Source organism: Lepisosteus oculatus, chromosome 20 (assembly GCF_040954835.1).
Source record: "Lepisosteus oculatus isolate fLepOcu1 chromosome 20, fLepOcu1.hap2, whole genome shotgun sequence".
In the NCBI taxonomy this organism is placed as follows: Eukaryota; Metazoa; Chordata; class Actinopteri; order Semionotiformes; family Lepisosteidae; genus Lepisosteus; species Lepisosteus oculatus.
Genome location: NC_090715.1, coordinates 15,905,519 through 15,926,000, shown reverse-complemented (window position 1 = coordinate 15,926,000; position 20,482 = coordinate 15,905,519). Strand labels below are relative to the sequence as shown.

The 20,482-nt window shown below is 43.3% G+C and overlaps 1 protein-coding gene across 2 annotated transcripts in view; it reads right to left on the bottom strand.

Moving 5' to 3' along the window:
* Positions 1 to 2,151: 2,151 nt before the first annotated feature.
* rhpn2 (rhophilin, Rho GTPase binding protein 2) overlaps positions 2,152 to 20,482 on the bottom strand; it is a 35,028-nt gene continuing 16,697 nt past the window's right edge. The window contains exons 4-15 of one of the 2 annotated variants that reach the window (XM_015368273.2): positions 16,977 to 17,052; positions 15,916 to 15,993; positions 15,078 to 15,202; positions 14,569 to 14,735; positions 12,004 to 12,191; positions 11,305 to 11,461; positions 10,690 to 10,809; positions 10,068 to 10,262; positions 9,715 to 9,761; positions 8,218 to 8,364; positions 5,877 to 6,032; positions 2,152 to 4,917 (exon numbers count right to left, since the gene is read on the bottom strand). In XM_015368273.2, the coding sequence (XP_015223759.1) occupies positions 4,663 to 4,917; positions 5,877 to 6,032; positions 8,218 to 8,364; positions 9,715 to 9,761; positions 10,068 to 10,262; positions 10,690 to 10,809; positions 11,305 to 11,461; positions 12,004 to 12,191; positions 14,569 to 14,735; positions 15,078 to 15,202; positions 15,916 to 15,993; positions 16,977 to 17,052 (1,711 nt within the window). In that variant the 3' untranslated portion in view covers positions 2,152 to 4,662. Of the gene's footprint in view, positions 4,918 to 5,876; positions 6,033 to 8,217; positions 8,365 to 9,684; positions 9,762 to 10,067; positions 10,263 to 10,689; positions 10,810 to 11,304; positions 11,462 to 12,003; positions 12,192 to 14,568; positions 14,736 to 15,077; positions 15,203 to 15,915; positions 15,994 to 16,976; positions 17,053 to 20,482 lie in introns of both variants that reach the window. The other variant, XM_006641255.3, reaches the window with a different exon arrangement.

Genomic DNA, 20,482 nt, shown 5'->3' with positions numbered 1-20,482 from the left:
GTCTGGTTTTCTTCCCAATTCCTTGTGCCCAGCTTCCTGCTTGTCCTGTTATAAATGAAATGTATCTAACTTTAGAAAATGCTATATATTCATCAGTCACCTCAAAACAGCTTTGAGTGGAACTTGGTATGAGCATGAGCCTACTGTTAAATATGAGTTTGGAAAGGAGCAGTCTACTGTAGCAGAACATCCTTCAGGCTAAAAAAGCTTGAAAAGCCTGATCCTTCAAGCTAGAAAGTAGAAATCAAATAATCTTGGAGCGATTTAAAATACATTACGTTTCAAAGGCCCCGGCAGTCCTCTTTTATTTTAGATTTACATGACAGTCTTTGCGTGAGACCGACGCAGCAGGACAATATGCACTGAAAAAAGGTTTAAAAAAGTTTCATCCATTTTAATCCAAGGCCAGGTAGGACAAGGTTAATGAGAAAAATGTGAAGGCTCTCTGGTGAGTCAGGATCACATTTCAAGCAGTCTCCCCTGTAGGCTTTTTGGGCAGCTATGAGGCAAGAGAGCATGTCATCAGGGCTGTAGGCTGACCTGCCACCCTGCTTCCTCTACCGGAATGAGGGTTCATATTTCAGGGATTCCTTACCGTGAAGATCAAAGAAAGGGTATGCTTTTAATCATCTCTTGAGAACCAACTCAGGAATGAATGCAGAGGTGAGAAAGGTGTTGATCATCTCGTTCCACACACGTTTCAGTCTATATTTGTTGTAGTTGCGTGCCCTTTCACCCTGTCAGTTGTGTCAGTAGGCAAGAAGGTCAAATGATTTGCACCCTTTTCTCCTTAAGTAGTACCTGCAGAATGAATCCTAAGTTTAGGAAAACAAATACATCATAAAATGAAATCCACACCGATAGTAATGTTAGCATTTGTTTTGGGTGATTACAGCCTGAGAGGTTTTCTGTCTTTTTCTGGGTGGCGGTTCTCTTGCTTTGGTTAGATGCAGCATTTCCTGACGTAGCATATTCACTGCAGGGTTATTCGTGCAGAAGCCTAGCCCTCCCACACAGCCGAGTAAGCAGTAATTCTGCGCAGCCCAGGTAGAATCAAGAAAAAGTGAACGAGAAGTCGTCTTTAAAAAAAGATCAGTGTTTATTGAATTTAAGAAGATGATCTGAAAATAAACCTCAACAGTAATAAATGATTCAAGTTGAAACAAGATTCTGATTAAGCTATGTCTGTAATGCTTCAGTACTACAGCTTTATATGTCATCACTAAAGACTATTGTACACTGTACATCCTTAAATACAGCGTTCCTTCTAGTTTTTGAATCTGGAAAACGTATTTTAATTGGGGATTAACAGCCACTCCATACCAGAGCAGATACACAGTCCGGCTCATTAAGGATCTTCAGTAACTGGCTTTTAATCTAGAAAAAGACAACCTGGAAGTCTTCTTTATCAGCGGAGGAAGTGAAAGACAGCAATAAGGCAGATGAGGGAATTACCTGACATTTGCCAGCTTTCCTCTCTCCACAATGTGAGCTACAGTCAACAGCTTTCAGAAACTTACAGTCAGGAGAGTCACCTTGCAGTAAAGAAATCCCTCCCCACAAGAGAGGCACAGTGAGCAACAGAGAGGGAGTTTTGATACCTCTGTCAGCCTTGTCTGCAAGATGCGTCTCCACAGAGACTGAACTGCTGAGAGTGCCAGATGTACAAAGGTTTCCCAGGAAAATCTGATGACTGATGTGTTTTTTCCTAGATTACCACACTCTGCCAGTGTCGGACAAGATGAGCAAGAACACTTATCTCCATCCCCTCCCTTGCCAGTTACCAGCAGTAATCAGTTTTATTTCTGACTGTTGGGGCCTGATTCTACCTCACCAAGGATCACTGAAAATGAACACAAACAGGAAATGGTTCAGAATAAAATACTGTCTCTAACCTACCCAGAAAGAGTGAGGGAATGAAGTACAGTCTGTGCTACTTCAGGAGCTAAAAGAATGGCATTCTCCAAGCCACAGTTCCAAACACTGTCACAGATTTTCCCAGTTCTTCACCAAAGTTTTCCCTTTGGCCTTGGAGCTTACCGTGCATTTAGAAAGAGCAACGTCAGTCCTCCCTGTGGTGGAAACCCTGTTGCTTGCAATGGAAGATTTGCAGAGTGGAAGTCAGGAATTAGGATATCTATCCTAGGTGGATACATTTTTAAATGAAAGTTTATTGTCGTAGAACATTCACAGACAGGAAGTATCGCCAATTGCAAATCCTAAAACAAAGATTCACTACAAAATCTTTTGCACCCTGTCCTGCTTTAGGCTTTTCTACTCGATATTTAAGTATTGCCCGTCCGTAGTTTGTACCCCAAAAGGCTTTGATCTGGTAGTGAAAATCATAAAAATGTAACCTTTTTCTCCATTTGTTTCCCTGTTAACAATACATTTACTTATTTCTATGATTCATTTAACAAATGTTTGCGTTGTGGGAGTTGACACAACATCATGGACAAGCCTAGTAATGCTTTATGAAAATCAAGTTAATGTTTTTTTCCCTTGAGTCATGATGATCACCTGCAATGGTTATGACTCTTTGCTGTAACGTTGCCTTTACAGGGCCTGAATTGCAGGGCACATCCTGCATTGGGACCCCAGTCATTGCATGAATTCCACACAGTACACTCTGATAAAACTAGTGTCAGACTGGTGAGGTTTTTTCCCATTATTTATTCAAATTCCAGTTTGCAGTTACAGTTTTTCCTGTGATTTAGTATATCTAGTGAATAATTCTAAGCATTAACACCCTTTTTTAGTTACTTAGAAGATTATGTACAGTCCCAACATCTCCGACTGAGGCACTATTAAGGAACAAAACCAAGTTCCTGGGGAAGTGAGGACAGTGAGTAAAGAAACCTTCTGCCCGTCTCTACAATTCCATGCACAGGTATCACCTCAGAGATAACAAAAAAAGCAACCACAATAACGCTTCATCTGATGAACAGCAATCTTTCACTATTTTGTCCTGTTTCATAGGATTCTCCTATGGTGGGCAGGCATCCATGAACAAGAAGCCCCAGCAACACCAGTCTGTACAAGCACTACCTTAAGGCTTCTCATACCTAATTAATTTATTCTATGTATGATAAGCAAAATTGTAGAACGCAATAAAAAGAAAACAAAAAAAAGCACCTAAAATGTAAATTAAGAACAGCAGTTACATGTGACTGAGGAAATTTGTTTTTTCATCCGTGTTTCCAGTTGAGCATCAGGAATATTATTGTCTTTACTCTTCTGCGTGTTCTATTGCAAACATCTAAACCTTTTCATTTCAGACATGAACACTTATTAAAGGGTAATTGGCAACTTAAAAAAATGGCAGGTGGAGATTGTCAGCTTCTTTCTTTAGAATTTCCACAGAGAGATTTAAAAAACACCAAACAACAAAATAGCTATTGTACAGCACAAAGAATCATTCACTACATGCAAAGTACAAATCAATGAAACAGATAATACACAAATAACTACTTCAAAGTGAATGTAGTAAATATGAATATAGTTTTTTCTCATTTTTGTTGTACATAAAATTATTTGAGTATCAAACGGTATAAATTATTATCTACCTTGTAGACAGAGAAATGTTCTTTAACACTTTCTGAAGTGTTAGCAAATGGTAAGAGTCTGGTCATATGAAATACAATAATGGTAAAAAGAAACTTTGGACATTTTATCATTATGTTCACAGTAGCCCTGCCCCTCGCTGTGACTGACATTACCGCTGGGGTCATCAGAAATATCCAAAGGCAGGTATGACCATGCTTATTAAACAGCTAGAGACGATACTTCAGTAAATTTAAAAAAAATCCTTCAAAATAAGCAGCAGGATACACTTGGAGTGTATAGGTCCTAGAAACACCAAGAAGTTTCTCTCCCTCTCTATCTAGAAGTAAGATCCCTTCAGCTTAACTGTTGTCTGTTACTTTGAACAAGGCTGTGTTGCACCACAGCACATACAGTATCGCAAGAAATTCTGTTTCAAATGTATGAAACTGCTGAAATAGAAACAAACGTGCCAAAATAATTCTCTTTTCTTCATCATAATCAGTTTTCTTCCACTTGCTTTCTCTTACCCACTTTTTCCCCATTTGAAAATGGAAACGTTTTTTTAAGTTTCACCTTTCACTTCCAGCTGCCCACCACAGATCACAGTTACCTTTGTGAGGCCTTCTCACAGAAAGGCTGTTATTTCCCTTCAGTTCCTCCGGCGCAGGAGCTGGCTACACAACACACTTTGTTCCAGCTTTCCATTTCGAGCACAAGCAATGCCTGGAAGAGGGTCTGGTCCTCCCCCTCCATCACACAGGGAAAAGACAGTCACGGCCCTCCTCCACACAAACATAGGAATGTATATGGGACTATGAGTGCGAGAACATCAAGTAACACGGTCTAGGAAAACCTAAACCCAAACTGTCCTTGGGTGCTCTTCAAACGAGACTCGGGGCCGCCGTATTAATACGCCAGAATGACAGCAGCATTTGTTAAAACAAAACAAGAGGTAAAAAAAATAGTACTGACATTTTAAAACACTAATAATAATGTGCAAGATATAGTTTTCATCCAATACACTTTTATACATATATACACACTAAAACCCCTCTTCTGCAGTATAAAGGTTCCGAGCAGGAACAGGTCTCTGTCCAGTGTCTGGGGCGGCAGGTCCTAGTACAGTGCGCTGGTACTCTGGGGGTTGGGCAGGGGCGCGGACAGCCTGCTTCTGGGCAGGGTGTCTGAGTAGCCGGCATTGGGCAGGCTAAGGGTGCTGGCACTCTTCTGCTTGTTCTTCATCCCCCAGCTGAGGAAGGACATCTTCTTGGTGACCTTCCGGGCCTTTGTGATCTTGTCATCGTCCATGGCCAGGCAGATCATGGAGTAGGTCTTGGGCAGGCCTCCGGAGAAGGTAGCGCTCTTGTTGGGCTGAGGAGGAGAAACCGAGGAAAAGGCTAAAGCTGGCTTAAGCATAGACCAGAAGTGGAATTAAACTGAGGCTCCGAAGGAAAATTCCTTGATTTCCCAGCTTCCCTGCATAATGAAAATCCTTTGAAATTCTTTAAAATTATTTTCCCCACTATTTTCAACATTTAAATCACAGCATTTGTGTAAAAGGAAAAAAAAGTGATTCAGTCCAGCACCTGAAACCGTAGATTAATTAATAATAATAACAGCTTACACTTATATAGCGCTTTTTTCTGGACACTCCACTCAAAGCGCTTTACAGGTAATGGGGATCCCCTCCACCACCACCAATGTGCAGCGTCCACATGGTCTCTGCTCAAGCACTGACATTTTGTTTTAAAAGACGACATATTCACGTTCAAAGGTATCATTCGGGTCACTTTCTTATTGACGTTCAATAAATTGTCAATACTTAAAAGGGCAGTATGAACAAAAGCCAAGAATTCCATTTATCCCCACTTCTGAAGAAGCCCAATGACTGACACTATACTGTAAAAAGGCGCTGTCCGTTGGATTAAACCAAGGTCCTGGCTCTCCATGGTCATTAAAAATGCCAGGGCATTTCTCGAAAAGAGTGTGGGGGGGGTTACCCTGGTGTCCTGACCAAACTTCCCCCCTGGCCTTTACCAGTCATGGCCTCCTAATGATCCCCACCTCTGAACTGGCTCCACCACTCTGCTCTCCTCCCACTGAGAGCTGGTGTGTGGGGAGCGGACTGGAGCATCATCCAGCTGGGGCTGCAGACTGGTGGTGGTGGAGGGGATCCCCATTACCTGTAAAGCACTTTGAGTGGAGTGTCCAGAAAAGCACTATACAAGTCTAAGGAATGATTAATTATAATTGTGGAGAACATGATGATCTGTAAGGATATATCCTTTCAAGAAGGCTTCCTTTTAAGAGCAAATGAGCCCATTCCTTACCATGCAGGGGCTGTTGTCCATCATGCTCACAACTCTGATGTCACATCCCTCTTCATCCACATCCTTCAGCAGCTTCATGACCTCACTGACTCCCATCCACTTGCAGTCCGTGTCCCTGATGGACACAATGTAGTCTCCTTCCTTCAGGCCCTCAACCTGCCCAGACAAGGTCAGAGGACTGTCAGCTCGTGAGGAACGGAGAAGTGCTGATGGTGGGACTATCACAAAGCAAACACAACGAGCACGTGGCTTCACACCGGTCCCTGGTCAATCAAAAGAACCGTAGTACTTAGTGCAACAGGTGGACCCTGCAGCCGCTAATAGACATTGGTCACCCTTCATACTGTATGTGTAAAACATTACATCACACATCACAGCCAAGCAGTTCTATAGAAGATTAGCCAGGCTAAAACTGCATAGTTTGTTTTTTAATTCACCGTGCTTTCAAAGGGTCACACTTTGAAGTTACTTTGAAGTCGTATTACCGTGTTATTTGAAGTCACGTGACCTCACTGTTTCTCCCAGCATTTTTCTGCTGCTGTGGGAATTCGTGTCTAACCTTGTGTGTTTAGTGAGGCTACACTATAACTCTTCACAGGTTAACACTTTTTTTTTAATGCTTAGTTTTACTGTGACAAAATTGTATTCAGGACTGTTACTCCTGGATGCGCCGTCAAACACATAGCTAAGGAGCCAAGCAGTGAAGGTGCTGCGTGGATTATTTTTTATCATATCCTATTTTCAATTTCCTCTCAATTCCAGAAGCCTGCAGAAAACAAGCACAGTGTGAAGGCCTCTGGGTGGCTGTATCAGAGGGGGAGCCAAGCCTGCTGGCCTTGTGGCTTAGCCGCCAAACTGGGTTTGTGGAAAGACAATCCAATGACGTTTTCTCTGAAAACAAGCTGCAAGGAACTGATAGATATAAACAGACAAGGCCAGGCTTCTTCTCCAACCAAGGAGCGGCCTTAAAAAACGTGGTTGTCATGAGTCAATAAAATGTTAAGTGTGCTTAACGCTTGAGTATCTGTGTTTTGAATGTGTGGGGAATTATATTCCAGCCTGGTAAAGCTGACCGTATTCATGATTTTGCATCCATATACTGTACCTCTGCCATGTCCTACCAGAATTAGCTTGTGACCCTGTACTGAGTGCCGACAGGGTAAAGGCTAGAAGACGCACTGTAGGACCCCTTATGTGCCTAAATCTCCCTGCCAACATCTTCTTGTAACTACTTAGAAAGTGCAAGCGGCCTTATTCTATGATTACGGTTATTCTGCATCACATTAAAGAACCACAAATGCTGTATCTAAATCTGGCCTTGCCCATGATAAGGGATATGTCATCCTGACCGCTGCTGGCAGCTGTAGTTATTCATGTGTTTACTCTCTGACAGCACAAGGGAAAAGAGGAAAAACTGAATGCTACAGATGTCTGCCTGCGGTCTTTCCAAAGCTCTGTGCAAGATCTACGAGAATGAACAGGAGAGACTGCTGTTTCAGTTTCCATTTGAGAGTTGTGGGAAAAGGCTGCAGAATTTGTCAACATCAGCACTTCACTTCTGACAAAACATTTCACTTCTTTTTTTCTTTCCTCTTTTTTTTCAGGCAAAAAAAGCTGGTCAAACAAATGTTGTCTGGTAACTCATAATTAAAGAGTTCACCCACAGCGTAAGCACTTGAGTACAGCCATTATATAATCTTGGTAATCCCTCTTTACATGAAGCCTGTTGGTTTTAATTAGGGCCCGCTCTTTGTTGCTAGCATTATAATGAGCATTCTCACAAAAAAACAGGAGTACAGTTCTCAGAAGTTTAATTAAATCAGCAAAAGAAGGGGAACTTGTGTTTCTTCCCAGGAAGCCTTACAAGGTACCCTTGTGCACTTGCACATCTGACCCATGGTCTTAGTTTAAAGATCACTTTAAAGTTCAGCTTTATATCCCAAGAATCGCAAGTAAAACTGAATGCTGTTAACAGGAGCGGGATTCTGTTTGTTAAATAGTTTTCTCTGAAGTCAGTGCAAGAAGCTATTGAGTTCCACAGGGAAGCAGCTACTACAAATATGTCACCACTGCAGTAAAGTGGCTGCAGATACACTGCTTTCACTATTTCACTATTTCGTTAAGAAAATACTAGTTGAAAAAGTTTTAAAATTAATAGTTTCGAAGCTTTTAAATTACAGAATAGTCTTATGGGTCCTATTTTACAAAGAAATAGGTGCTTATATCCCCAAAGGAAGCAGAAGGAATGTAAGCACCTAAGTGTTTTGAAAAGTGGGCCCTGTGACCCGAGTTGCTCAGGGAGTGTTTCTGGGCGCTGCTCTTCAGACAGAAGGGTACTCACAGCCGCAGGGCTCAGGGGGTCCAGGGACTGGACCTGCACTGGTGAAACCCCCTTGAGCGTGAAGCCCAGATCCCCATCCTCTGTGCGCAGGCGGACTGTCCGAGGGGCTGTCCATCTCTGCTTGGCTGAAAACAGGGATAGGGGTCCCTGGAAACCAGAGACAGCTGTCAGCACAGCTGCAGTGACATCACACAAACTCAAACAAGAAATCTCGGGCATGTATGGCCTTGAAGTAGAATGACTCCAGAGCTCACTCATCTTGCGACACCTACAGTACATGACAGTTTTATCACAGCACCTTCCACATTAGCAATGCCGAGGTAAATAAATATTAAATATTAGAAACAGGGCAGTGTAGAGTTTAATAACAATTGCAAAACTGAAACATCCATTCCTGGAAAGAAGCAGCCTTTTTTTCCATTTTTATAAATAGAAATGGAACACACCTGCACATTGTTTCATAACTGCAAATGCAGAAAAGCTAATCATGCATACATTATTAAACTGTACTTTTGTGGTGTTTTGTCAGCTAAATTCAGAATCTGTTCAGGTGGAGCTACACAAACAAGCCTGAAGGACCAGACACAGTGTGGGTTTACCTTCACACTGAATGTCTCCACAATCCCATCACTCTATTTATAGACATAATATTTTAACTATGAGCATTACTGCAGCATATATCACAGTTTGTAGCCTTTTTTGCCCCAGAGATTGAAAGGTAAATAAAAATCCAAAGATAACACATTATCATTCATTTAAATCATTCTTGGTTATGTAAACTCTACTCCATAAGTCTGCAAGAGAATGTGGCATGAATCTGAACCCCGAGCTAGATGGATTTTGCTGCATTTTGAAATAATGCTAAAGGTTTAAAGGTTTTGAAGCAAAAATATTTATTACAGCGCATTCTTCCAAACATGTGCAAAAAAGGTGTTTATGAGCCCAGTTGGCTTTGTGGATTACACAGTCAAGAGAACCAAATACTGCAGGATGCTCCTCTCAGAAACACTGGAGAATTACATTAGGGATGGAAACAACTCAAGAAAGAAAGCATCTGACAAACTGCTCCTTTAAGGCATCTTTAGAACCAAAGTAAACACCTGTTAATTGAATTGAAAAATATTTTTATGATCTCAAAGAATGTATTTATCATAAACGTGCCATGGTTTTGTGCCAGGTACGCTGGGATCTGCCCTTCGATACTTAGAAGAGACCAATATTTTTCAACTATTAACAGGCCTCCCACATTCCATACCAAGTGAACTTCAAGATAAATTTAGTTGGTTAATATTGTTAGTAGTGCACCACTTAAAGAACGCATGATTTGCTGTATTAAAAAACAACGTCAAAGTTTTCAGTAGTGTGTTTTATGTAATTGAAATAATTCAGTGTTGTTTTCCAATAAAGCACTTAACCAGTTGTAGGTAAAAGAGCCCTGTTATTTGTAGGAATTAGTAACCCACATACCAGCTTTTGGAAAAAGTCTTTGACTTTCACCTTTGTAGAAAAGGACACGGCAATTTCAGCTCTCTGTTCTGTTTTAGCTGAGGATGAAAAACAAATAATATTATCAATATAGTACAGCTCTTCAAGAACGGGCACCACATGATCAACAAAATACAACACTCTAAAAATGAAGCTTAAACGATAGCGAAGACTATCATGTCACCTACCTACAGTGAACACACAAAAGCAAATTGATAATAAACATAAATATCAGGCAGAAGCCTTGTTGTGGCCCTGCCAGGAAAGAGAAACGCTGTCCACATACTGAACCCTTCGCGTATCCGCACACAGCGCTGCACACGCACGAGCGCAGGAGCCTTGCGGGCGCCTCAGTTCACACTCACAGATGATGTCGGGCGCCTCCCTGTAGTCCACGAAGTCGTCCCCGGTCTCGTAGGCGGAGTACTTGTCGGCCGAGCGCCGGTGGCTGACCTGCAGGATCTCGTGCAGGATGTCCAGCTTCTTCAGGTGCCGGCACAGGCCATGGACCCGCAGGGCCTCCTCGTGCCCCAGGACGGCCTTCCGGAGGTGCGCTTTTCCTGGGGAGAGGACGCAGGTACCACTGTCACAGCGCTGCAAGGCTGTCGTTCACTAATACAAGCACAACACCTTGAATTTACACACCTATGCTACGCACACACAATTGGGAACATTTGTGTTGATCTTTTCTTTCTTTTTAACACAAACTCAGCCCAGTGCAGTTTGGAGGCAGGGCGTGTGAATCTCTGGCAGCACCTCACGCCCTTCGGCACTCAGGAGGCCACGGGGGGTGCTGCACTGGGGAACCCCAGTTACTGTTGGCCGGTGACGTGACCCTGGCTTGGCCCTGCCAGGCCTGGGTCACACAGCCTGCTCAAGGCTCAAAACACGCGCCGGAAACTGGAGCACTGCGGCCCAAAACCACAAGCAAAGACCCCAGAGATTCATCACACGCTTGCGGTGATGTCCGAATCGCTGGAGATTTACCTAGGAACGTGCGTTCATCTTTGCTTTTGAGGATGTCGAGAGGCGAGCGTCCCTCAGGCATGCTGTCGTAGAGCTGGGATAAGGCCTTCTCCTGCCGGTCTTCATCATCGTTTGGGCCCACTGAGCACACAGACACACAACAGAGACGGGCATCAGCTAATCCATCTTTAAACTGAGAGATCATGGTATCATCTGACACACACGCTGAAGGAGATGCACACGAAAAGGCAGAGATGCACTTTTTATCCTTCAGGACAAAGCCTGTTATTTTTTCCTCGTTAAAGATGTTACAATTAACATGCTTGAAGCGGATTAGTTCTTTTAGTCTGGTTTATTAGAGACTGGTTATAAGCCCCTAAAAAACGGACTCAATGTGTAACAGAACGAACTGCTCATTATTTCCTAGTAGTTTCATCTCAGTTGATTTAAAAAAAATATTACATGGGGAAAGATTAAAGCTTTTCACGGATTTTGCAACACTACTGAAATTGCCGTGAAGGAAGGGAGCAGGACTGGTCTTTGGAGCAAACTGGTTTGTCATGGCAAGACTGCTGCGCAGCTCGAAACCACACACCGGAAAGACGAGGGTGAGGAAGACGGCGCTGTGGTGCTTACGTCTATGATCAAGCAGGGCGGTGGCCACAAAGTAATGGGCCAGGCCGCGGTAGTGGCTCATCTTCACCTGCACCATGGTCGACCAGAAGAAGGGCACGTTGTCCTTGACTGGACTCTGAGTCATCGCCTGGTGCACAAGACTGTAATCTTCCGCCACCTGCGAGAGCAACGGACACGTTAGAGCCCCGCCCGCCGCGTTCCACACATGGGAGAGGAGCAGAGGAGAAAAACACGGCACCGTCAGACCGAACCAACAGGCCAAAGAGCTGCTCTGTTCCATCCTGCCGTAACATGAAACAATCCTCATTCTCAAGGTCAGAAGCAAGCTCACACAGCAAGATTCGTTTACAAAGATCAGATGCTGCTTTGGAAACTGGACTGTGTTTATTATACTGAACCACACACTGAAAATTGAGGGACATCAAAAAACTGTTATTAGTTATTAGTTATTATTATTAGTTTAAAAAACTTGACGATGCGGGTGACTATATACATAGACTAAGTACATAAGATTCTGCATAGAGAACATAATTCAGGTCAGTGCGCCTATCACATGTAGGTTCACTAACTCATCTGAGCTCTGTCACTGACGGGGGTAAATGCTCTTCCCTGATGTATTATCAACGAGAACAGCAGCAGTGCTCGTTGGGTTTAGCTGGGGCTGTACCCAAGATGATCCCAGTCACTGGCTCTCCATACCTTGGCAACCTCCTGTGCCATTCTCAAGAGGGAGAAGTACTCGTTCCTGATGCCAGGCAGGGCGGTCTTCTCGAAGACGCACTCCTGAGCCTGGGCCAGCATCATCTTCTTCAGCACGCCGAGCATGGCAGGGCTCATGTCGTAGCTGGGGGTGTGGGTGAAGGTCTCCTTCAGGTGGCTGAGGACTCCTGAGAGGGCGACACGTACGTTAGAAAAGTTACATAGGACAGGAGGCCAATCAGCCCATTTAGCCCATTCAGTAAGTTGCAGCTAATTGATCCAAAGAAACTGAAAGAAACCAGGGTATCAGTTTCACCAACATAGCGGGGCTGCTTGGCCCATACTCCTACAACCCTTTGGGTAAAGAAAGACCCCCCACTTTCAGTTTTAAATGCACTTCTGCATAGTTTCCACGTGCGTCCTCTGGTTCGTGTTTCGCTGCCCTTTCTGAAGAAATCCTCTGGCTGATATTTGTCAGCGCCTTTGAGGATTCTGAAGACTGGGATCAGGTTCCTTTGGAATTGTCCCTATTCCGGACTACAAAGGCTCAGTTCTTTCAGCCTCTCAGTGTAGCTCAGTCCCTTCAGCCCTGGAATTCTTTCTGCTGGATCCTCCCTTTACCGATTCCAGCACAGCAACATCTTTAATGTAACATGGTGAACAAAACTGTACAAAAATATTCTGACTGAGGCCTTCACTGTGCATTATACAATTTAACATGACATCCATGGATTTAAACGCTATTATTGTAACCATACAGTAGTTTATCCTAGCAAATTTCCACCTTTTTAATTGCTTTCCTGCATTGTCCGACATGTCAACATAAACAGCCAAGTCTGTCAGCACGTCAGGCTCAGTTCTCACAGTGGGGGCTGGATTCCACCCAGTCTTACAAGCTGGGGATAAAGCCTGTTGACACATGGGCCACTTCTTCTGCATTCACTGAATTCCTGCTGAAATGCCTTTTTAATCAGAAGCATAAAATGCTAAAATCAAGGAAGGCAACAAACACTGTCCCAACAAGGAAAGCACCACCTGTGCACTTCCTGATTGTTAAGATGCCAAACTAAATACTTAAACCGCATGCAAATCTAAAGCTTTATTGGATTTTACCCTCAATGTAACCTTTATCATTATTTTATTGACTTTATTTACTTATTATTTAGAAACATTACTTTCTTTCTGTGAAACCTTTAATGTTTACCTCTGCTTTGTCTTAATGCTGATTGAACAAAGCAAAGGATTATAGTGGACCTCTAGGCCTGACTTATGTTGTACAGATAACAGGATGTAATGAAATTCCTTGTTAACGGGGAACAAAGTCAACACTGTCTGCATGAACCTGATACCAGAGTGTTTTGCATAGCCTGTTTCTCATGCACAACAACTTTGCATGAGTAAAGACAGTAGGAAACAAAGCTGAAGTGCGACCTTCCTAATTCATCACATGAAGATAAACCTAACCCTCCTTATTCTGCTAGTTTTATTGGAACCAGTACAAGTTGCTCCGACTGTTAGTCTTGTTTCAGCACAGTGAAAATCTGCGTTATCAAGGTATTGTTACATAGAAAGTAGTGTCTTATTCTTTGAAGCTGTGGGGGGTCACATTTGTGGCTATGAGGTATCTTAAACCCAACAAACTAACCCACAAAGAAATCAATCTGAAACAAAGGACACCTGCTGATTGCATTCATCGTTAATAGTTAGTACTGCATATAAATATAAAAGTCAGTGACAAACTACTAAAATGCATTTGCATTTGCACAAAAGAACAAAGCCAACATCATTTACCAAAAGGTGGCATTTCATTAACTATTAACCTTAAATCCCCCTCACTTCCTCATCTGTAAATAGGGCTGTGCTTGTCTTCAGCTATTGCTGGCCCAGAGCGGTGTAACACAATAAGAGATAGCTCAAGAATACAATGAGAGGAAATAAGAAGACACAGAATAGAAGACATTCTAATTAGCATTTCCAAGATTTATAGATGAGCTTAACTGCGAAATGTTGTTTCATGTTGAGTAAAGGGAGTTACTTAAGCTTGAGCTGTAAGCTAAGGTTAACTCAGGCTGCTGCTGGAAGAGGTGTCAGTGGGGCCAGCAGGGGGGCTCACCCTGCGGTCCATGTGGGTCCTAATGCCCCAGTGTAGTGACGGGAACACTAGACTGTAAACAGGCGCCGTCCTTCAGATGAGACGTAAAACCGAGATCATGACTCTCTGTCAATAAAAATCCCAGGGCGTTTCTCGAAAAGAGTAGGAGATTTAACCCCAGCGTCCTGGCCAAATTTCCCATTGGCCCTAACCAATCACGGCCTCCTAATAATCCCCCTCTATGAACTGGCTTCATCACTCTGCTCTCCTCCCCACTGAGAGCTGGTGTGTGGGGAGCGTTCTGGCGCACTATGGCTGCCGTCGCATCATCCAGGTGGGGCTGCACACTGGTGGTTGAGAGGAGTCCCCATTAACCTGTAAAGCGCTTTGAGTGGAGTGTCCAGAAAAGCGCTATGTAAGTGTAAGCAATTATTATTATTATTATTATTATTCTTATTAAGCTTTGAGCGTACCTGCAGCTTTCTGAAAGGCGTCAATGGTGTCCTCCAGGCCGGTCCTGGTCTGGCGGTCACAGCGCGTGCCTATCTGAGTGTAGAGTGCTGCGATGTTGAAGAGGACGCTGGCCTTCTCCAAGGAGATGTTCTGCTGGCACACCGGCACTCCGGTGAAAGAGTCATACCTGCCAGGAGGCACGGCTGAGGTCAACGTCAAGCTTCCGATGGCTTCAGCCAAGAACACGGCTTGAATCGTGCTCCATCAGGAACTGATAAACTATTACTAGAACAGTCACTAGATCTAACTTCTAGTAAACCCACTGGAGGTACATTCTTGTGAATACTATGTTACCCAAATCCCTAAAAATGATACCCACATTTTTGTTTATCTTAAAAAAAACTATAAAACATTTTTTACTCTCATTTTTTAGGCTTGTCAAGTATATAAGCACTCGTTTATAACCATTCCTCACAAGTGAAAACTTAAGAGAGTAAACGTAATCACAAAGCAATAAAGACCAGAATACCATGTGAAAAATATTCCCATCTGTCGGCTGGGTGGGAAAAATCTGTTTTCCACAAACGAGAGCTGGCTGAAGTAGCTGGAGAGCAACTCAACTCCAGTCTCACTCCTGCTGGGGGTGCGGCAGGCCTGCGGACACCAAGAGGACAAAGGAGAACACCCATCAGCCATTGTCTAACCACCTCATCTAATCCAGGGTCAAGGGTGGAGCCGGAGCCTATCCCAGCAAGCATCGGGCACAAGGCAGGATACACCCCGGGCAGGACACCAGTGCACTGCAGGGCACACACACACACACACTCACTCACACCAGGGTCAATTTTCCCAGAAGTCAAGACTTCCAGCAGGTCTTGGACTGTGGAAGGAAACCAGGGCACCTGAAGGAAACCCGTGGAGCACCTGGAGAACGTGCAAACTCCCTGCAGGGCTTCGGCGCCGTGAGGCAGCGATGCTACACACAGCGCCACTGTGCCACACATATGAGAACGTCAGAAAGGTTATCCAGCCTATTTGGTAGTTAGCAGATAATTGATCCTAGGATCTCATCCATTCAGACAAATGAAAAGTATAGAAAATACACAGAATATGTATGAGTATACATATATTAAATATAAGATAGAATCTTCCAACTATTTTAATCTAGTTACGATACTATGTAAAACGATGAAGTAGGCCCTGGCTCCTCAGCAACCCTGTATTAGATGAAGCAGTTAGAAAATGGGTGGATGGATAAACTCACGAGGAACATTTAAGAATAAAAACAAAACTGAAATTGATAATATATAAGTTCAAATGTAGAAGTTAAGAAACCTGCACTGGGTGTGGCAGTATTGCAGCCTCACCTGTCGCAGATCCATTAGGTCTGCAATTTCCTCTTCATATTTTGAGCCATCTTCACTGTAATGTTCCAAAATGAAGTCCTGTGATGACAAACAGAAAGGTCACCACATGGAAGGAGCTGGCGGGAGCAGACCTGCACGTTAGAAGTGCTGCAACAATAACCTGAAACATCTGAGAAATGGAGTTGATTACAGAACTTTGGCAGGAAGGTCAGACTGTAGTCCTGCTCGTGTGTGTTCTCCTAAGTGTGTAGATATTCCCTGCCTCCCTTTGCACATCTGTCTTGCACCCCTCCCACCGCCCCATCTCCACCCTTGCAGCAGCTCCCTGGCTCATTCCTCATGGAAGTGAGGGGGGGGTTCAGTCACTCTCATCCTTACAGTCCGCCTGCTGGTCCCCCAGCTGGGTGAGTCACGCCAAACAACCTCTCACACAGTTTGTCACGGTATCGGACTTATTAAGGATCTGACCCAACTACTGAAAATGTCTTCTGGAACGGAGGCAGACTGCTGTGCTAATAACGTGTTGCTCCAGTTTGTGCTTTAATGCCTCACTTTGCTCTCTGATCTGGAATGTAGGACTAGACGCCCAGACAGTCTTTAAATTAACTGGAAGCTCAAGTCTCGTGCAAGTCACTGCCAAGCATTTCTGCAGCACATGCGGGAAAGCTCTCACAGCAGAGCCGTCAGCAATGGAGGAGGAAACCTGATACCTTATCATTAGACCCAGCATAATGATGGCCTTAACTATGGCAAACCTAGCCTGCAATTGTCTTTTATAAAGGGTGTAAATCAAGGAGATACGCAAGACAAGGTATGGCGATAAGAAATAAACACAACACTACTGACAACCTCTATATTACTGAGCTTTCAAAAGAAAAGGCTTCTGCATAGATAACGCATTTGGGCAGCTGTAATTCTAACAAGAAATAAATAATACTTTGGTTTTGGATGGATTTTTAAAGCATGGCCTGCTTCTGAACAACATAGCAAAGAGAGATGTATTTATGGTCAACCGTGGCTGACACTGTCATCTCAAGGCTAAACTCTCAGCAGTCCCGTACCTTGAAAGGAACAGAGAAGTCCACTTCTTTGGTCTCTTTCAGTCCCAGTGGGATGAGAGGAATGCTGGACGTCTCTCTGATCACATAGAAAAAAAGATAAGATAAATCAACACAGGTTAAAGGATTGATGAAGCTGGAAGCATGTAAGCTGTGTGGATTTTCATAGGTAAGGCAGAGCAATATCAACGTCTGCTTATTTACAAAAGTAACTCCTTTTTTGTTAGGCAGGGATTCGTTTCACACAATTGGTCTTGATCAGATCTTTACCTGAAGAAATATTATAATTCACACAATGGTTGTTTATCCACCCTCAGTTAGAGTGAAGCCATTATGGTTTTGGAAACTGCGACACAAGAGAGACACAGCTGTGTTTTGCTCCTAACCACATGGCACCAGGTCCTCTTACTCATTTGTTTTGACTTACAACAAGATATCCCAACACCCGCCTGCAGTCAGACTTCTTAAAAAACCACGAGCGTAAATCCAACCACACAAATCAATTCGTTTGTGTGTTCTTTAGGGACAAATACAAAAAATAAAGAGCACCATGTAGGATATATCAATATTATAAAAATTGAAAATCTACCATTTCCTTTGCAGTGCTGCTTGTTGTGACTACCTACAAATTTCCATATTATAAGCTATGGTCTCAAGTTTGCTTTTACGGTTTCAAGCTTTGATACAGGGCGATACTTCACACAGGATTATAAAGTTTGCTGCGGGACAGGGCATCACTGACACGTAACAGAAAAAAACATTGCAGAGCACTGACTTGATGAAAACCACATATACTGGAGCTTGCTGTCTGATGCTTAACAAGTGCAGTTTCTTATCTGGTGTGAAAGGATACTGTCAGGACTGGGCACACTGGAGCAGATTCCAGGAAAGAAGGCACATCTGGACTTCGTTCGCTTCCTCGGCTTCTGAAGTTTAGTATACCTCTCCCCCATCTCTTTGACAGAAGCTAAATGGGGAGCTGCTGGATCAGCAATGTTTGGAGTATCTGTGAACCACTGTTTATCCAGTTGTCAGTCTTGTGAAGACCTTTAACCTTTCAACTCTTAAATCCCCACAATTTATTCCACTTTGGGACACATCTGTTGTGTCCTAGTAGTGGGCCTTCATCATTGCTTATCCATCCGTTTTTAACCACTTTATCCAATGCAGGTTCACAGGGGAGTCGGAGCCACAGGGCACGTTACACCCTGGATGGGACACCAGTCTATCGCAAAGCGCACACACAGATAACCACACACTCACACTTGGGTCAATTTTCCTAGAAGCCAATAACCTACCTAGTTTTTTTTTTGGACTGTGGGAGGAAACCAGAACACCTCAAAGAAACCAGTGTAGACACAGGAAGAACATGCAAACTCCACACAGACAGCACCCTCAGAATTGAACCCAGAGCCCCAGCACTGCGAGGCAGCCATGCGGACCACTTCACCACCAAGACACCCTGATCAATGTTCATTAAAGAAACAAGTCAACAGCTCACTTTGCTCTTCTGAAAGACTCAAAAACAAGGATTCCTTCGTGTTACATATGTTGCTCCCTCTCAAACACAGATTGACATGTAATATCCTGGGGTTCCTGCTGGCAAGTGCTCAAGAATCTCTGCTGCTACAACTCTGATCGTATGTCGGGAGGAAAGGGGAAAGACTCTTTTATCAGTAAGACAAATATGGAGGTGAGAACTGTGACACCAAACCCAAATCCAATTTGCAATAACCAAATGTTAGTAACCCCAAGAGGTGACACAGCTGGCCAGGGGCCATAGAACTTTGGTGGCTGCCCCAAAGTGGACAACAATAGTGGGAACAATAGACGACTGTTTAACTTTGATCTTATTCATCCGTGAAAACAATCACTATCTACAGAGCTGTAGATGGGTTATCAAAAGGTGAACCTTTTCTCACCTGCTGCATGAAAAAAGTGAGTTAGTGTTACCAGGGGCTAAAAGATTTCTATGACAAGAAAGCCTTCATGGAATTTGCACTAACTAACTAAAGCTTTCAGTTCTGGACGAATTCTGTACCATTATGCTAATGTATCATATCAGGGTGTTATTAATTAAGCTTTTGTTTTCAGTCAGCATTTTTAATGTTATACTAGGTGACAGGTTTTATATTTTTAAGAGAGTTTAGATTTCAGATTCGTTTTCAAGGATTGTAAAGAAACATCCTGCTATGATTCTGTGTAAAAATGAAATGCCTCATCATGTACAGCACCTGCTTAACCTTAGACATTTCCAATATACGTGAATCAAGGTGCAGTTCCACCTTGCACTCCTGTCACAGAGAATAGCCTGTTGTAGTATTTATTCAGACAAGCCTCAACTTGTTCCTTGGCTATCCTGACTGTAACTGTCCAGTCCAGGGGAACACAGTCTACAGATACCAGGGCTCTGCCTGTCGGATGACAACATGACATAGGTATGCACTGAAATTACAGGACAGTCATCAGTCTTGTGCAATACGGGAATGTGCTCATGTGTGAATTTAGTAGGAGGAGATAAGGGGGGGATAAATTGGATAAATGGGAACGAGATGAATATTTTCAGATTTCAGATCTGTAAGGAAATCCTTGGATAAAAAGGCTACAGCAGTAAAAAAAAAAAACTTGGAAGTAGTCCAGACATTATTAAAGAAATATCTTAACGACTGCTCAGTAAATACTTCAGAGTACATTACTGGGAGTACATACTCACAAGATGAAAGGTGTAGTTTGGTCCTTAAGACAAAATTAATATTGGACCCTTGCGTAACATTAGTAACACAACTTACTGTTTAACATTTACAGGAATAATTTTAAAAAGCCATCAGCTGCAGTGGTCTATGTAGTGTGTGTAGTTACCATGTAAAATATACATTTCCTCTTAAACTGCTATTTTATTTTTGAATATTTTTGCAATGTTATCCATTACAGAAGTAACTTGTAACTGGAATGAACTGCTTCTTAAAAGTCACTTTTCCTGGCACCCTGGTGTTCTATGGGCAAAGTCTCCCTGAGAGTGCAAATCACTTCTGAAGGCACTTCGACCGCCGTCGTTTGCCTGTGTTGCTGTTACAGCGATGTTACGGCCCCAGTGTGTATAAGACTGTTGATAAAAACAAATAGATGTGAACTGTTCCAAGAACAGACTGCTGCAGTCCGCTAAGTAAGTGGGTGTCTCGGGAGATGAGAAGACTTGGTGATTTGGGTGTCTCTTTTGTAAATTGATGGCTTGGATAAAGGGTTGTGGAGAGAAATGGGGCTGAATCACATATCTGCAGGCAAATGCCATTGACTATTCTCACAAATACCCAGAGAGGCAGAGAGGACGTATGGGAAAGTGACCCAGGCCATGCCAGATGGGCAGGAGTGGTAAACCAGACCGCTGGATTGTGCTCAGTGAACGCTGACAAGGCTTGCCCCTTGGATGGAGCTCGGGCTCTGGCGGGGGTGAGCAGGCGCGCTGCCGGGCTACTGGTGCTCCTTCACCCAATGTCACGGCTGCTTCGTTT